At 48.9% G+C, this 14,768-nt stretch overlaps 1 protein-coding gene across 2 annotated transcripts in view; it reads left to right on the top strand.

Annotated features, from left to right (window-relative positions):
* The window catches only part of KIF1B (kinesin family member 1B), a 157,063-nt gene that overhangs the window by 121,389 nt on the left and 20,906 nt on the right, over nt 1-14,768 (top strand). The window contains exons 36-46 of one of the 2 annotated variants that reach the window (XM_066636880.1): nt 2,642-2,756; nt 3,178-3,311; nt 3,648-3,709; nt 4,221-4,366; nt 4,599-4,838; nt 5,726-5,797; nt 5,936-6,057; nt 6,995-7,144; nt 8,119-8,311; nt 8,601-8,719; nt 9,089-14,019. In XM_066636880.1, coding sequence (XP_066492977.1) covers nt 2,642-2,756; nt 3,178-3,311; nt 3,648-3,709; nt 4,221-4,366; nt 4,599-4,838; nt 5,726-5,797; nt 5,936-6,057; nt 6,995-7,144; nt 8,119-8,311; nt 8,601-8,719; nt 9,089-9,131 — 1,396 coding nt within the window. In that variant the 3' untranslated portion in view covers nt 9,132-14,019. Of the gene's footprint in view, nt 1-2,641; nt 2,757-3,177; nt 3,312-3,647; nt 3,710-4,220; nt 4,367-4,598; nt 4,839-5,725; nt 5,798-5,935; nt 6,058-6,994; nt 7,145-8,118; nt 8,312-8,600; nt 8,720-9,088; nt 14,020-14,768 lie in introns of those variants that run through there. The other variant, XM_066636883.1, reaches the window with a different exon arrangement.

Genomic DNA, 14,768 nt, shown 5'->3' with positions numbered 1-14,768 from the left:
TTGTAAAGATAACATGAAGGGAAATGCCCTGAGTGTCTCCCTGAGTTACACAGAGAAAGGATAGGTTAGAAATATAATCAGGACATAATAACTGGGAGCCAGAAACCCTTCCTTATCTTTTGCAGATTGTCCAGTGATCTAGCTGTAATTCCCACTCAACATTCTGCCCATCCCTGCTCTAAGGTCTCCCTTTAAATGCAAACATGCACCTTGGCTCAGAAATTAATTGGTAAGGAGTATGAAGACTGGGGGCCACACAAACTCTTTGGCCCCTCCTGCAAGCCAAGCTGCTGCATTCCTGATGAGTCAAACTTTTCAAGGGCACGTTCACATCCAGCAAATTCCAGTAGTCAAGTTGGAAGGTTGCCAGAACAAGTGAGACAGTGGCCAATTCCTTTGTTTCCAGAAAGGGGTGTACTTAGTTGAGGCCAGGAAAATATGCTCCACGAGAGCCTCCATTAGGGGAGGATCCCCCCTCCCTTGCAGGGCCCCCAAACCATTAGTCAGGAAGCCATGACGGGGGGGGGGGGGCAGAAAAGATTTCTCTGGGCAAATGCTGAGGCATGGTGTCAGACAAAGGGAAGGCCCCACCCCCCATCTTTCACAATTGCTGTTACCTGCATTCCCTTCTTGAAGCCTCATGTGAGATGTAGATTCCTGGTGCGACTCCTTCCTTTCTTCCTTTGTTTTGCATGTTTCTCCCCCAGAGTTGGCCTGTTCCGTGCTGAAAGATCAAGAGGGCTGCTCCCTTTTTAAAAAGTGTGCATATATGTGTGGGGTTTTTTGGTCTGTCGCTCTTTGCAACTCTTGTCTGGTATTTCTGTTTTTCTCACTCCTGTGACACTGACTAATCCAGGGCTTTGGTAGCGTCCTGCTAACAGTTTAACTTTACCCCTCCTCTTTTCCCTCTCCCCATATGCCATGCGCTCCCCTTAGCTTTGCACGTGTGAGCTGTGCCTTCCTCTTGCGTTCTTGCTCTTCTCTGTGTTGGACGGGAGCAGACAGAGGAAGTGATGGGACAAGACCAGGAATAGGAAATGTTGTTATGGTGGGGGTGAAGGGGGTGCTCCAGACATGTCTCAATTTATTTTATTCAGGTATTTGCAACTTGCCTTTCAGCCCCCAAGGTGACTCACAACAATAAATACATATTTATAATCCATTAAGAGTAAAACTAGCATAATAGGATCATCAAAATCAGAATCAAAAGCAGTTTGTGCAAACAAATGAGGAGGGAGAAAATCACCCAGTTGAAGCACCTGGCAGTTTAAAAGGTCTTGGCCAGGTGTGAAAAACGCGTCAAAGATGGAGGGCCAGAGGGGCCTCTAGGGACAGGGAGTTCAGGCCTAGCTTGGAAGTTGCAGCCTCCTGCATGGAGATGACTCCTTAGAGCACCTCTTGGGGCAAAAGGCGCATTCTGAAACCTTGTCCCGTCCCCACTGGCCCCGATGCTGACAGCCTCGCCTTGCTATCTTGCCCGAGAGAGAGCACTTGGCCCTTCTCTGCGCCTGTTTCCCTTCTGCAAATTCACCTAGTTAGACTGTCAACATTAGCAGGGACCTGGATAGTCTGTACAAGCAGTTACGTACTTACTTATTTTTAAGAATATTTATATACTGCTTTTCAACAGAAACAAAGAAGTTTACAATGGTTTATGCAGAGAAATGCGAATGATGCATACGTGGTTTACAAAAGGTATCCCAGTCTAAAAAGGATGCGACGGGGACACCAACCACTGGAGAAGATGTCTTACTGGGGTGGGGTTGTGGTGGTCACTCTTCCCTGCTAGATGTAGGAGGAGCATTGCTTTTAAAAGTGCCCCTGTCCCTGAGTATGAGGGCTCTTGGACTGTGTGAATCCACTCTGGGAAGAGTCCTCTGCGTTGCCCCTGGGTTGTGCTGAGCTTGGCTTTCCTGTCCTTTTTTCCTGTAGTGGGGGCATTTGTGCCTCTTGCTCTTCCCTGCAGTCCTGCAGCTTCCTGTTACGCAGCACTTGTGAGCTTACAACCCGCCAAGGCGTGGGCCTCTGCAGCATAGTTTCAGGTGCAGTTCTGCACAGAGAAGAGTACTGAGCTCTGGTAAACAGGCCTTTTGTGTCAAAGACCGATACACAGCAAGTTCCGTCAGAGGGTGCCAGGGGCCCAGCTACAACCGGCACCAAAAAGACTGGTTCAGGGTCTGGTCACTGAGGAGGGCAGGAAGAGGTGAAACCAGAGTGTGCTGCTGCGTGTGGAGCCTGGCAATCACCTCCATTCATTTCTGATAGCAGCCACTACCAGGAGGAAGAGTACCTAACTGCTGCTTCTGTAGTTTCCAGTAGCAGCCATTCACCAGAGGAAAGGGTCTCTTGGCAGAGGCTCAAAGGTCCTGTCAGGATCAGAGCACTCATGTGTTTCAGCTGAGCATAGCTGGACAAAAAGCTTGCTTCAGAGTGAGGGAGGCTAATGCAAGACCCCAGAACATGGCAGCAGGAATATGGGCTCACAGGCACCTGTCTGTCCCTCCTAGGCTGTCTTTTTGGGACCAAAAAACTGCTCCTTCCAGCGGTCAGGGTTCTGGAAAAGGTGTTTTGGCCGTGGCCTGCTCTGGGGCTGCTGGTGTGGTGTTTGGCTGCAGCTGAACATTTGCACTGCTTTCTCCAGGACTTTCTACCGCTTTGAGGCAGTTTGGGACAGCTCACTCCACAATTCCCTTCTCCTGAACCGAGTGACACCCTATGGCGAGAAGATCTACATGACCCTCTCTGCTTACCTGGAGGTGAGTGCCCCCAGCACCTTGCATCTAGGACAGGATAGAAGGAAGCAGGGACAGGCTCAACCACTCCCAGCGCTGGAACATGTTGGATGAAGGTGGCCCTTAAGCTCTCCTTGCCCTCTTTCTGACTTCTTTTCCAGATGAACACCCTGAGGGCTGTAAAGAAGACTGTTTTATTTTTCACATTTATGTTTTTACAAAATGAAGCCAGCTGACTTAAGAATTAGCCCACTGGTCTATTCCCTGCCTTCAAAGGTGTGTGATATGACCCATAAAAAGGATTTTCTCTAAACTGTCAGCTCTGGCGCTACATGGTGGGTGATGAGTGGTGCTGCAGCAGTGTGCTCGTTGAGAACCAAAGCCAGGAGCCCTCCTTGGGCCCTCGTGTCGTTGGGGGCCTGACCTAGCTGTGTCTCCCTTTCAGCTGGACCACTGCATCCAGCCAGCTGTCATCACTAAGGACGTCTGCATGGTCTTCTATTCGCGAGATGCCAAGATCTCACCCCCTCGCTCCTTGCGCAGTCTCTTTGGCAGTGGCTACTCCAAATCCCCAGACTCGTAAGTTTGGATAAGTGGCCTTGTATCTGGACAGCAGGAAATGGCTGCCTTTAGATCTGCTTGTAGTTTCCATTGGTACAATTGAGATGCGTGATCCACAAATGAACGTCTCTTAGAAAATATACTTTAGGCTGGGTGTTAAGTCTTTGTGGCATCTAAAGCGATTGAACAGCTAAAGGAAGTTGAGGAGAGTGCTGTAAATGGAGAAGTATGTAGCCCTGGTTCACAGCATTTTTAAATCAGGTTGGAAAGTTGGTTGCAAACATTTTGTGTGTACCTCCTATTTGTTTCTCAAAAGATGATTTTGTTTTCCTCTTTCTGGTTATCTGTCAACAGCAACCGGGTAACTGGAATCTATGAGCTCAGCTTGTGCAAAATGGCCGACACAGGAAGTCCAGGTAAGAGGTCGGAGGCCTGCATCCACTCACAAGTGCATGTGTATTTTAAAACTGTTGTTGTTTTAGCACTTGTGTGTTTATTACTTAGGTGCTGCTTTTCAGCCTAAGTACTCAATGCAGTTGACCTTGTACAGTAAAGGTTTACCATCTAAGAGACATCACATGCCCAGGGGGAAGGAAAGAAAAGTGGGTCTCTTCATGTGGTTACCTGATGTCCAGGTGGAAGAATGCCCACTGATTGGAAGGCCGTTCTGACAGGGGACTCACACCTTGCCTCTCCCTCTGTTGCAAGTGTGGCTCATTTCCTTGAAGAAACCGGCTGAGGTGGTCCTTCACTCCCAGAGAGAGAGAGAGAGAGAGAGAGAGAGAGAGAGAGAGAGAGAGAGAGAGAGGAAAGTGGGATGTTGTCTGGAGGTGAACAGGGAGCGATGACTCCATTGCCGGTTTGGTTCCAGGCCGCCGGTGTGACTGGCTTTACAAGGCTGATAACTTGAGCCATGCTTGTTTCCAGGAATGCAGAGAAGGAGGAGGAAAGTCCTGGACACTTCTGTGGCCTATGTCCGTGGGGAAGAGAATCTAGCAGGATGGAGGCCCCGTGGGGACAGCCTCATCCTGGAGCACCAGTGGGAACTGGAGAAACTGGAGCAGCTGCACGAGGTGGGTGTTGGGGAAGGGCGGCAACACCTTCTGCCTGGCTTTGCTCTGTTTTCCCTGTGAGATCCATCTGAGAAGTAGCTGACTGAACCATTGTCAGAAGAATGCAAAGTTCCTAAGGGGACAGTTAATCTTTGCTGCCAGAGAGAGGGCTGTTGTATTCTCAGGATAATCCATGATTTGGCAACCCTCAGTGTGAGCAACGCCCTTGATCACTGCTGGTGTTTCTCCTCAGGTTGAGAAGACCCGCCACTTCCTTCTGCTGCGTGAGAAGCTTGGCGACAGCATCCCCAAATCCCTGAGCGACTCCCTGTCCCCCAGCCTGAGCAGCGGCACCCTCAGCACCTCCACCAGCATCTCCTCCCAGATCTCGTCCACCACTTTTGAGAGTGCCGTCACGCCCAGCGAAAGCAGTGGCTACGACTCGGCAGACATTGAGAGCCTGGTGGATCGGGAGAAAGAGTTGGCCACCAAGGTGCGTAGCGGTGGCACTGTCTGATACTAGAGTTGAAAATTGCTCCTGTTCAAAGGGGTCAAGAGAAACACATTGCTGCATCAAGCCAAAGGCCCATTTGCTCCAACACCCACCAACTGCCCCTGGTTAAATTCTCAGCAAGGGAGCTTAGGTGCCCAAGCCAACTTATGTGCTTTTTGATGGAAGAGCCAAGACTTGAAACAGAGTCTGCAGTTGACAATAGTCTTTCATCTTGTGCACTGTGCTGGTTCTCTGCGTTTAGGATATCTAGAATCTTCTCCCCTTCTGCCCTCTTTGTCTGGAACTCCCTCCCAGATCACCTGCAGGATGCCCCCTCTTGCAACTTTCAAATTTGTCTCCCAATCTCACTTTCTTTGTGAAATCTTTGACACTGTTACTAATCCTGAGTATCCTTGTAGGTGAATACAGGAATTGCATGTTCTTCCTGTAGCCATCTTTGCAGGACAGTGGTCGACAAACCTCCCACCAGGCCTGAACCTTCTTCAGAATAAACATTTATTGACTTCTGAGTGTGGAAAACACTTCCCATGATGTTGCCCTTATAACAAAGGGGGCAATATGTTTTCCTCCTATTGCAGATGGGGAAGGCCGAGGCTGAGAGCGGGCGGCTTGAATAAAGTGAGAATTCATAGTAGGGACACAGTTTGAAGTGGGGAAGTCCTGATTCACAGCCCAGTCTCTTGGCCACAACAGAATCTTTCTCCACTGGTTGGGGGGGGGGGCATCTTCCTTTTCAGCAGAAGTAAAGACTGCCCCATCATGGGGCGCCTAAGAATGGAAACTTGCAGTGCACTTTCACAATTTCTTTTTTCTTCTCCTTCCTGGTACTTCCCTAAGTGCCCTTGTTTGTTCCTTTTTCATTCCAGTGCCTGCAGCTTCTCACTCATACTTTCAACCGTGATTTGAACCAGGTCTATAACAGCATCAGTGATTGTAAGGTAAAAGAAACTTCTTCCCTCTTAAGCTTTTAGCACTGGGGGGAAAAGGCCTTGGGTGTTTGGAATTGTGCTCTGCTTCTCCACTCACTGCTGACTTCCTTAGAGCTCAGTGGGTTGTCTCTCATATTCTGCTTCCAGCTCTCCGATATCTCCCCACTTGGGCGAGACCCGTCGGTATCCAGTTTCAGCAGTGCTACCCTCACACCTTCCTCCACCTGCCCCTCGCTGTCAGATTCAAGATGTAACTCAGTGGATCAAAAGTGAGTTGAGTTGATGGGAGACGCCCTCTGGCTTCCCCAACATTCCTGTTCCTCAGTAGGCCATCTGCAGGCTCCAGCAAGCCCACTAAGCCTGACTTTTGAGTCTCTTTCACTCTTCCCCTTCCTGCTCAGTCCTGATGTTCCCATCTGCTGATCCTAGTGTCTGTCATCTCAGTCAGCATTGGAGCTTCAGGGCCCCTGGACTGGGCTGAAGTATCTAATGACCACCTTGCAAATGACCACCTTGGGGCAGTTGACAGAGACTGATCTGGTTTGCCTGACCATTGGAAGACTGCTGCTTTATACAGTGACTCTTCCTGCTTCCCATTCTACTGAGGGCTCAGGGCTGCACAATTTGGGTGCCTGAGGGGGCTCACTGAAAGATTAGCCAGGCCTGAGGTAACTCTTGCCAGGTATTGTGGCAGAGTTACCTTGGCCAAGACCCTCATTCTTCAGTGAGCACCTTCTGTCTCCACTCTCATGTCACTCCCTCTTTCTCTCTGCCCTTCCTGTCCTTCCAGTTGAGCTGGAAGGAAGAAGGGGCAGGATGGTGCCAAACACAAATGGATTGGCCACCACCAGACCTCTCAAGAGTCAAACCCTTGTTGCACGCTTTGGTTTGCAACCACATGTCAAGAGCTGGATTCCAACCTTTGACATGCTGAAGCCCAGTTTTAGGAGATACCTCCCCAGGCTAACCTGCAAAGAAACAAAAGCAAAGCAACTTGAATGGCCTTGGCAGGGATCTAGAGAGCTGATCCAAACCATGGTTTGCTGTACATTTGGAGGTTCAAACCATGTTTGCGGTAACTGGTTCCGAACCCAGACATGGTTTGCTACAACACGAATAAAGCCAAATGATTTTCTCCTTCTGCCTTGCCAGCCACTTGCATCAATGGCTAACCTTTACTTCTCCTTTTTTTCCTTTCCTTTAAAGGACCCCAGAAGCTAATTCTCGGGCTTCCAGCCCTGGTCCGGATGGAGAGCCGTTCCAGTTGATGCCACCCATTGAAGCCTCTTACTTGGCCAGAGCAGGCAAGAACGAGTTCCTGAACCTTGTTCCTGATATTGAAGAAATCAGACCTGGGTGAGTCTCAAAAGTTCAAACTTCAGCAGCTGATAAGCCCAGAATACTCTTAGACAGGAGAAAAGCAACAGCCTTCTGGAAGTTGGAGCCCCTCACTAGTTTTTCCATCATCTGTCTCAGTGGATCAGTGGAGAATAGCAAGGCAATTAACTCACATCCGCAAGCTCCCATGATATTGCTCGCCTGGGCAACCGTGGTTCCAATAGATGAGCCCCACCCCTTTCCCGGCTCCACACTTGGGAGGCCGCCTTGGCTGTTCAGGGCCAAGCAGGCAAAATTTGTGCCTTCTTGCCCTTCAGGGGTGTAAGAGAGAACGCCGTCTATTAAGCAAGTGCGTTTGTGTTGGGTGGGTCCTCACCACAGTTGTGACCAAGGCCAAGACAGAATTGTGGATCCTTCTTTACCTCTCCCTAGTAGCTGGGGTCTTTTCAGTCCTGGCCAATTTCAGGCAAAAGAAATCCCATGCCCTTTTCTCTTGCTATTGATGAGAGCCTGTTGCTCAGTGAAGAGGGCACACACTGTGTGTGCTGAATGTCCTAGATTCAGCCTGAGTTAAACAGTTCTCAGGGCAAAGCCTTTCTCTGCCTGTTGGAATAGACAGAACTGAATTACTTAGAATTTTTGTAAGGCAGTTCCATATGGTAATAGGTGACCATTTGCACTCTTCTAATCTGGCCGGCTTGAATTTCTTTGAGGAAAAAGATTGGGTAGTAACGCTTTTTAAATCTACTAAATTAGTGATGGTTTTGGGATCTTAGCTGATGTATTTCATTCACCATGTGAGGATGCAGTGGGTGACCATGGCCTCTCTGGCTGTGTAAAAAGCCTTTGAGTGCGAGATAGGACCTTTGGGCAAACTGCTGCAGGCAGTCCACTTTCCACCCACCCTAGAGGTTTCATTTGAGGTACCAGTTCCTACTTGGAGATGTGCTTCTTGCTCCTGACAGCCTTTTTTGTTCCTCCTGCTCCTTCAGCTCTGTGGTCTCCAAGAAGGGCTACCTGCACTTCAAGGAGCCACTCTCCCCATCATGGGCCAAGCACTTCGTTGTGGTCCGTCGCCCTTACGTTTTCATCTACAACAGTGATAAAGACCCCGTGGAAAGGGGGATCATCAACCTCTCCACGGCTCAAGTGGAGTACAGCGAGGATCAGCAGGCAATGGTGAAGGTCAGTTGCAGTTCCTCCAGAAACGGGGCTCTCTTGGGGTGGGTGGGTTGTTCACGCTTGCTAGGATTAGTATTGGAAAGCATGAGAGGGACGAGATTCGAAATGGGAAAGATGTGGTTTGCAGTTTGGTCTCTTGGCCACTGTGGTATGCCAGCTCTTGGTTGATCCAGCCCTTGGTTGTTGGGGAGGTGGAGAAGCGCCACTTGCCCCCAGGACCCTCCCTGCCATCCCCTTTGAGAATCTTGAAGGGCTTCCAGGGGTTCTGAGAACTGTCTGTTTTTGGTTACAGACCCCCAACACCTTTGCTGTGTGCACGAGACATCGTGGCGTCCTGCTTCAAGCCATCAATGACAAAGATATGAATGACTGGCTCTATGCCTTCAACCCCCTTCTCGCCGGCACGATACGGTAAGAGGAGCTAGGCGAGGACCGAGCCATCCCTGAAGCAAATGTGGGGAATGACTGATACATGTGGGAACCGCCAACCTGGAAAGCTGTAGGACCTGATTCTCCGTCTGCTCTTGGCCAGATTTTAGACTCTGGCAAGAGTGTGCCTAGTAGGGTTTTCTTTGTGGCTGGCTTGCGGGGCAGCACATGTGCCCACCATGGCCACAGATTGAACCCTTCCCATGGTATGAACTGCACATAGCCCAGATTGATAACCGAAGTGGAGGAATTGGAAAAGTCAGCAGAGAAAGGAAGAGGCAGGATGCATCTTGCAGGCATGCGCAGGATCATGCTGACTCTCCCTCTCCCCCTTCTCTTTCTCCTGTGCAGGTCCAAACTTGCCCGAAGACGCTCAGGCCAGCTGAAGTACTGACTCCTCATGGTGTCCTCATCCAGCCCCCAACACGCCTTCTGATATAGATAAAGCGTTACCTCTTTTCCTCTGTGGTTCTTGAATCTTCTCGTATGTAACCCTGTGGCTTAACTTCCCTCGCCTCTCCCCAGGCCCCCCCAGCACTTTTCCCAACAGTTCTAACCCCTACCTTCCTCTCCTTTCTTTAATCTTTGTTTTCACCTGTGCTGAAAATACTGTTAGTAGCATGTGGCCAAACCGAAGAAAGAAACAATGCGAAAAATAGGGGGGAGGTGTGTCTGTGTGTGGAATTTATATGCACGACTTTTTAAAAAGAAAGGAAAATTTAATTTTTACCTCCTGGCACTCAGTTTCCCATTCTCTTGACTTTGTCTGTGCTGCTCTCTGTGGTGTGTTCTCTCTCTGGACAGCATTTTCTTTTGCCTCTCAAATTTGGCAGTAATGTCAGCACTGCTCACAAGGCGAGGTTCCCTGTGCTAGGGCAAAAGCAGCTCTTCACGCCGGGCATGATCAAGACCACTGAGCCCAGTGATGGAATTCCAGGTGGCCTTTCTGCTGTGCAGTGCGAGGGCTGGTGGCTTTGCAACTGCCGTGACGCAGGAATTCATTGCAGCCAGTGTCTGTGAGAGGCTCTGGTATGGACGAACTGCACAGCCGGCACATGCCAGGTTCTTGCGGCCCGGCTAGAAAAGAGGGGATGCAGGGCCTCTCCCGTTGTGCCTTCCCAACGCTTGGCAGGCAATTGGGGCAACTTGGCTTGTCTCTGGGGCGGGAGTGGTCAGTCGGAGTCTTTTCCCACACCATGTGGTCTGGACTGGCAAAGGGCTCAGAAGTGTTTGGATCTCTGAGTAGAGCCTGGTCTCTTGCATGGAGCTCAGGGTACAGGTGAGGGAGTCAGAGCCCTGCCCTGTTTTGATAGGCCTTTCCTCTTGTCAGAGGGGTCCAGGCAGGTACGTATGGCTGTGTAGCAGCTCTTCCAAGAGTTTCTCCCACCACCACCTTTCATTTCCCTTGCTGACTGGGCGATGTAGGGGGATGTTGGAAGCAGAACTGGGAGCAAGAAAAAGTCACAACATTGAGATTCAGGATGCTTATCTCCTGCTGAGGAGGAGTTGTCAAAATTATGCCCCATAGAAGTGTCCCAGAATCCTGTGAAGGATTTAACCAAAATAGGGAGCAAATCCCCTCCCTCTCTCTAGGCTTCTGGATGTTGCCTTATCCAGCCAGCCCTTCTCACAGTAGATATCAATAAATATTCACATGTGTGTTTTTGCTTGAAAGCTAGACTGATATGAGCTGAAAAGCTCTTGAGACCTCTGTGTTTTTGGAGTGTTTGAAATGGATGGGAGCTCTTCACAGCACCTCTCCTTTTTCACAGTGTAAAAACAGCACTGAATTTGGAGAAACCTGGTTCTTGTGGCTCTCCGCATCTTTTGCATGTTGGAGTAGCGGAGAAGTTTAAAATTTTAAGAGTAAATGCCCCTTTTGGAACTTTTGTGGTTCTCCCACCAGTCCTTAATTACAAACGTTTTGGGAATATTGTAGCAAGGAAAGACGGCTTCTGCGTCCTTGGACGTGAAACTGCAAGCTATGTAATTCACGGCCCTCTAAATATCTCTTAATCAACACCTAATCAACTCTCTTAATCAACACGTGTTTCTTAAGCCTAGTTTGCATAAACACCAAATAAGAGGATACAAGCTGGTGTCTGGGCTGTTCAGACTGCAAACTGGGGTGTAAATAGATACATTGTTGTATGCTGAAATTCCCTGTGCACAGAAAGCTAGTGAATTGTAAACATTCCCGTATACATGCTAGCTTTCTTAGTGTAGGGAGTCATTTTGGCGCATTCCATCACATGATGTCCCCCCAACTTGCAGTCTGAACTGATACAGATGTACCGCTTTACCTGCTGTTTGTGGAAACTGCCAAACTTCTCTAACCTCCCTCCAACAATTAAGCTTCTTCCCTTTGCAAGGTGAATGCACTTTCCTTTACCCCACTTTTCAACCCTGCTTTTCTTTCGGCGGCCCACTACAATTGACAAGCGCACCAGTCATTGTAGCTCAGTTCCAGCCTTGGACTGGCAGGCTCAGAGAGGACCAGAAATGTCCCTCTGTCACCTTGGGTGCATCTCCAAAAGACCACCTAGTTGGATCAGCTCAGGAAGGAAGCTTTTGCTTGCACCATTCATCAATGCCTAACAGAGACTTGATTCCTCGGAGCCCTGGAGGAACACTCCATCCACAATGCAACCTCCCTGCTTTGGGGCGCTGTGCTTACCTGGCATCTCATCGGTGAGCTTGTGACGGCACAGGATCCAGAAGACCCAGGGCTGCCTTGCAGATGACCCATCTCTTTTCACACGTTCAGGCCATAAATACTCCTGATGCTTTTTTAAAACTTCCCATGAGTCTTCTCTACCATCTCTGTGGGGGAGAAGGAGAGACCACTGCAGGGGGAGCCTAAATCGTGTCATGGGAAAAGGCTTTCTTTTCTGTATGTCATTGTCTTTCATGGTATTCTGTCCAATTCCATAAGACTTGGCACAAAGATGATGTGTTTTCCATTCCACAACGGACACCTCTGTACTGCCAGTGTGGATGTGTGTGTGGACCCAGGCTGCTGGCTCAGGAGCTAAGTGGGTTTTGCTGTGGTTTCAGTAATGAACTGTTTGTGTGGAGCACCAAATCATGGTCCCCGTAGCCACCTTTGGTCCTGACAGAGGTGGGGATCCGTGTGGCACCAGAAAACTCAGAAGAAGGTTTTGTGGTGATGTGCCACCAAGATAACATTTTAATGTTTGTTTTTAAAACTTGAGACAAGACTAGTCTGTGAAGTCTTTGCTTTGGAAGGATCACGGCCTTGAGTGGACTATAAATAGTGGGGTTACGTATCAGCATTAAGGGGCTCCTTACTTAAGTGCATGGAAGCTGTGCCCCACTGGAAATTAGGGCAGGTTGTGTAAAGGTCATCCTGGGGTGGCTGATATGTAGGAGGGAGGGCGTCAGCAGCACAGACCTTCTATTCTAAGCCACTGCTTTTGTTGCAGAGGTTTAATCAGCTGTAAAACCATTAAAAGGAGACATACAATGAATGTTCGCCTGGGCTGACCTGCCAATGCTTCCCTGCCTATTAGGAAATGGCAGCTACCTACTTCTTCTCCCATGCCCCAGGGGAGTAGCAGTGCTTAATCTTCATCCGCATTCTGAATGCCAGTGAAGGGACACCATTTTGGGCAGGAAGAACTGCAGACCTGCATTCCTGCTTCTGAAGTGAGAAACCCAGCCAAAGAAGTGCAATAACTCGTTCCGCTTGGCATGACTGCCAGCCTAGAGTTAGCCAGCTCTCAGGACTGGCCGTCTGGAGGTCATGCCATGGGTCAGCCAACCCACAGAGCACGGGCCTCAACCTCAAAGGAAGGTGAAATATTGGAGTTGTGCCTCTTGGTTTGGGTTCTGTGTCCAGGAAAGGTTATTTATTTTTAACTTTGGAATGATGTGGTACTTGTCAAAATTATAAATACCAGCTTGTTGTCCCTCCCCCCAAATCAGAGCCTCCTCAGTCCGTTTCTGTGTTATGTAGATTGTTTTCGTTTTAAGGCAATGCACTTTAATTTACCAGGCCAGTGAACCCTGTTCATGGATATTACAAAGGGGAAAGGGGGGGGGACGACTCCAAACCAGTGGGAAGGTTGGTCCAAGCACACACCCCCCCTCCACAAATCCCTTGAGGCATTTCAAAGCAAAGACTTCCTTTTTCTGCTGCTTTGTTACCTAATAATTTACAGGGAATATTTAATTTTTGTTTTATAATGTGTATTTATGCATCTGTAGGTTTAATTGCACACTAAGATTAGGGTGTCCGCTGGGCTGAAGTAGCCCTTCTGTACACCCCGCAGTTGACTAATACTGCCCCTGCCTATGCATCAGTGGTACAGTCCTCCCCAGCACTGGCTGGCTGGATCATGATGTTCTGTCTCCTCTCTTTTCTTCTGTTCGTTTTTTGTTTCTTTTGTCCACCTGCTGCTCTAAAGAACAGAAAGAAAACTAATTTTGCTGCTCTGAGGTTTGCTGAATGTATCTGAAACAGGACTTCACCTTGTGTATGTTGCTTCTCCCCGCTGTGGCTGACTCTCACACCTGTCCACTCGCCAGTCCGTGGCCCCATCCATATTTTTTTAATGTCACGGGAATGTATCCAGTTTCGTGCTTCCTCTTTCAAACAGAAAACATCCTGTGCTATTGGGGAACAGAAATGGAGACCTCATTTTAATTTTGTGTTGGGTTCAGAAGGCCACTTATAAATGCAGACTCTCAAAGCAGACTGATAGTAGTTGAAGAGGCCCAGTGACTGTGTTGGCAGCCCTTTCTGTCACAAGAGACCCACTTGGTTGTATTCACTCCACAGAAGATGTTGCTCTCTTTCCATTCTGCTGATTTGATGCCACTGAGCTAGATTTGTGTATGTTCCCCCCATTTATTGAAAAAACATTTTTGTTGGCTGCACCTCCAGCCTCCACCGCCCACCCCCGCTGCACATCATAAGTGGCCTTCGAGAACCTCTTCACTCTGTTCTGGCAATCTCAAATTGCTTTCACCCAACTGAAAAGGAGTACGTTCACCAGACTGTACGTTATCGATTTCCGACTCGTTTTTGTCTCTCCTGCTCCTTCTCCTCCATGTTTTATTTTGTAAATATATCTGATGTTTGGAGCTTGGGTATACAAAATGTAAATATAGTTCATGTATTTGTACTGATTCTGATCCATTTGCTGTATAGCCTCTAGGTGTGCAATGCAGATACTATTATCTAATTCTGTGTACGGTAACCTTGCACCACTGAACTGTTAGTGAACGAGGTGAAAACCAATTAAAAAAATGACACCAGTGCATTAGCAACAACTGATTCTGTGTGCCTTTCTTCCCTCCCCACTTGTGTTGGGGGTCTGTGTTCATTTATTGTAGACTTAAGAAAAGCCCTGCTGGATCAGACCAAAGGAGGCCATTAATCCAGCATCCTGCTACAATGGGAAGCCCACAAGCAGGAGAGAAAGGCTGGCTTCTCTCCTGTCATTGTTTTCTACAACTGGTAGTCAAGGGGCATTCTGCCACTGAACCTGGAGGTGGCACATAGCCAGTGGTGGGATTCAAATAAATTAACAACAGGTTCTATGTCCTAATGACCATTTTAAGACATACGAAAGGCAGCAGGACTTCAAAGGTAAGTTAGTGAAAGCAGGCAAGGCTGCAAAGGGGGTACAGGGGGCCATGGGTGTCTGGATAATTGATGAGAATACTGCCCCCCCAGTATGGACCATGTGGTCAGCCACCCCCTCACTGGCCAACAGAAGAGAAGGTGGGCATCACTTCTGATCATCCCCAGATTGAGGGCCCAGTTCTATCCAACTTTCCAGCACTGATGCAGCTGTGCCAAAGGGGTAGGTGCTGCGTCCTGTGGTGGGGAGGGCAGTCACGGAAGCCTCCAGAAGGTAAGGGAATGTTTGGTCTCTTACTTCAGGGCTGCATCAGTGCTGGAAAGCAGACAGGACTGGGCCCTAAAACTCTTCTGCTGTAAGTAGCATTAACTATTGCGGCTCCTCTTCTGCCACAGAGCATCTTCGGCCTGCAGCTGAAT

Source organism: Tiliqua scincoides, chromosome 9 (assembly GCF_035046505.1).
Source record: "Tiliqua scincoides isolate rTilSci1 chromosome 9, rTilSci1.hap2, whole genome shotgun sequence".
In the NCBI taxonomy this organism is placed as follows: Eukaryota; Metazoa; Chordata; class Lepidosauria; order Squamata; family Scincidae; genus Tiliqua; species Tiliqua scincoides.
The sequence above is the reverse complement of the archived record's forward strand: the minus strand, read 5'-3'. Positions and strand labels throughout refer to the sequence as shown.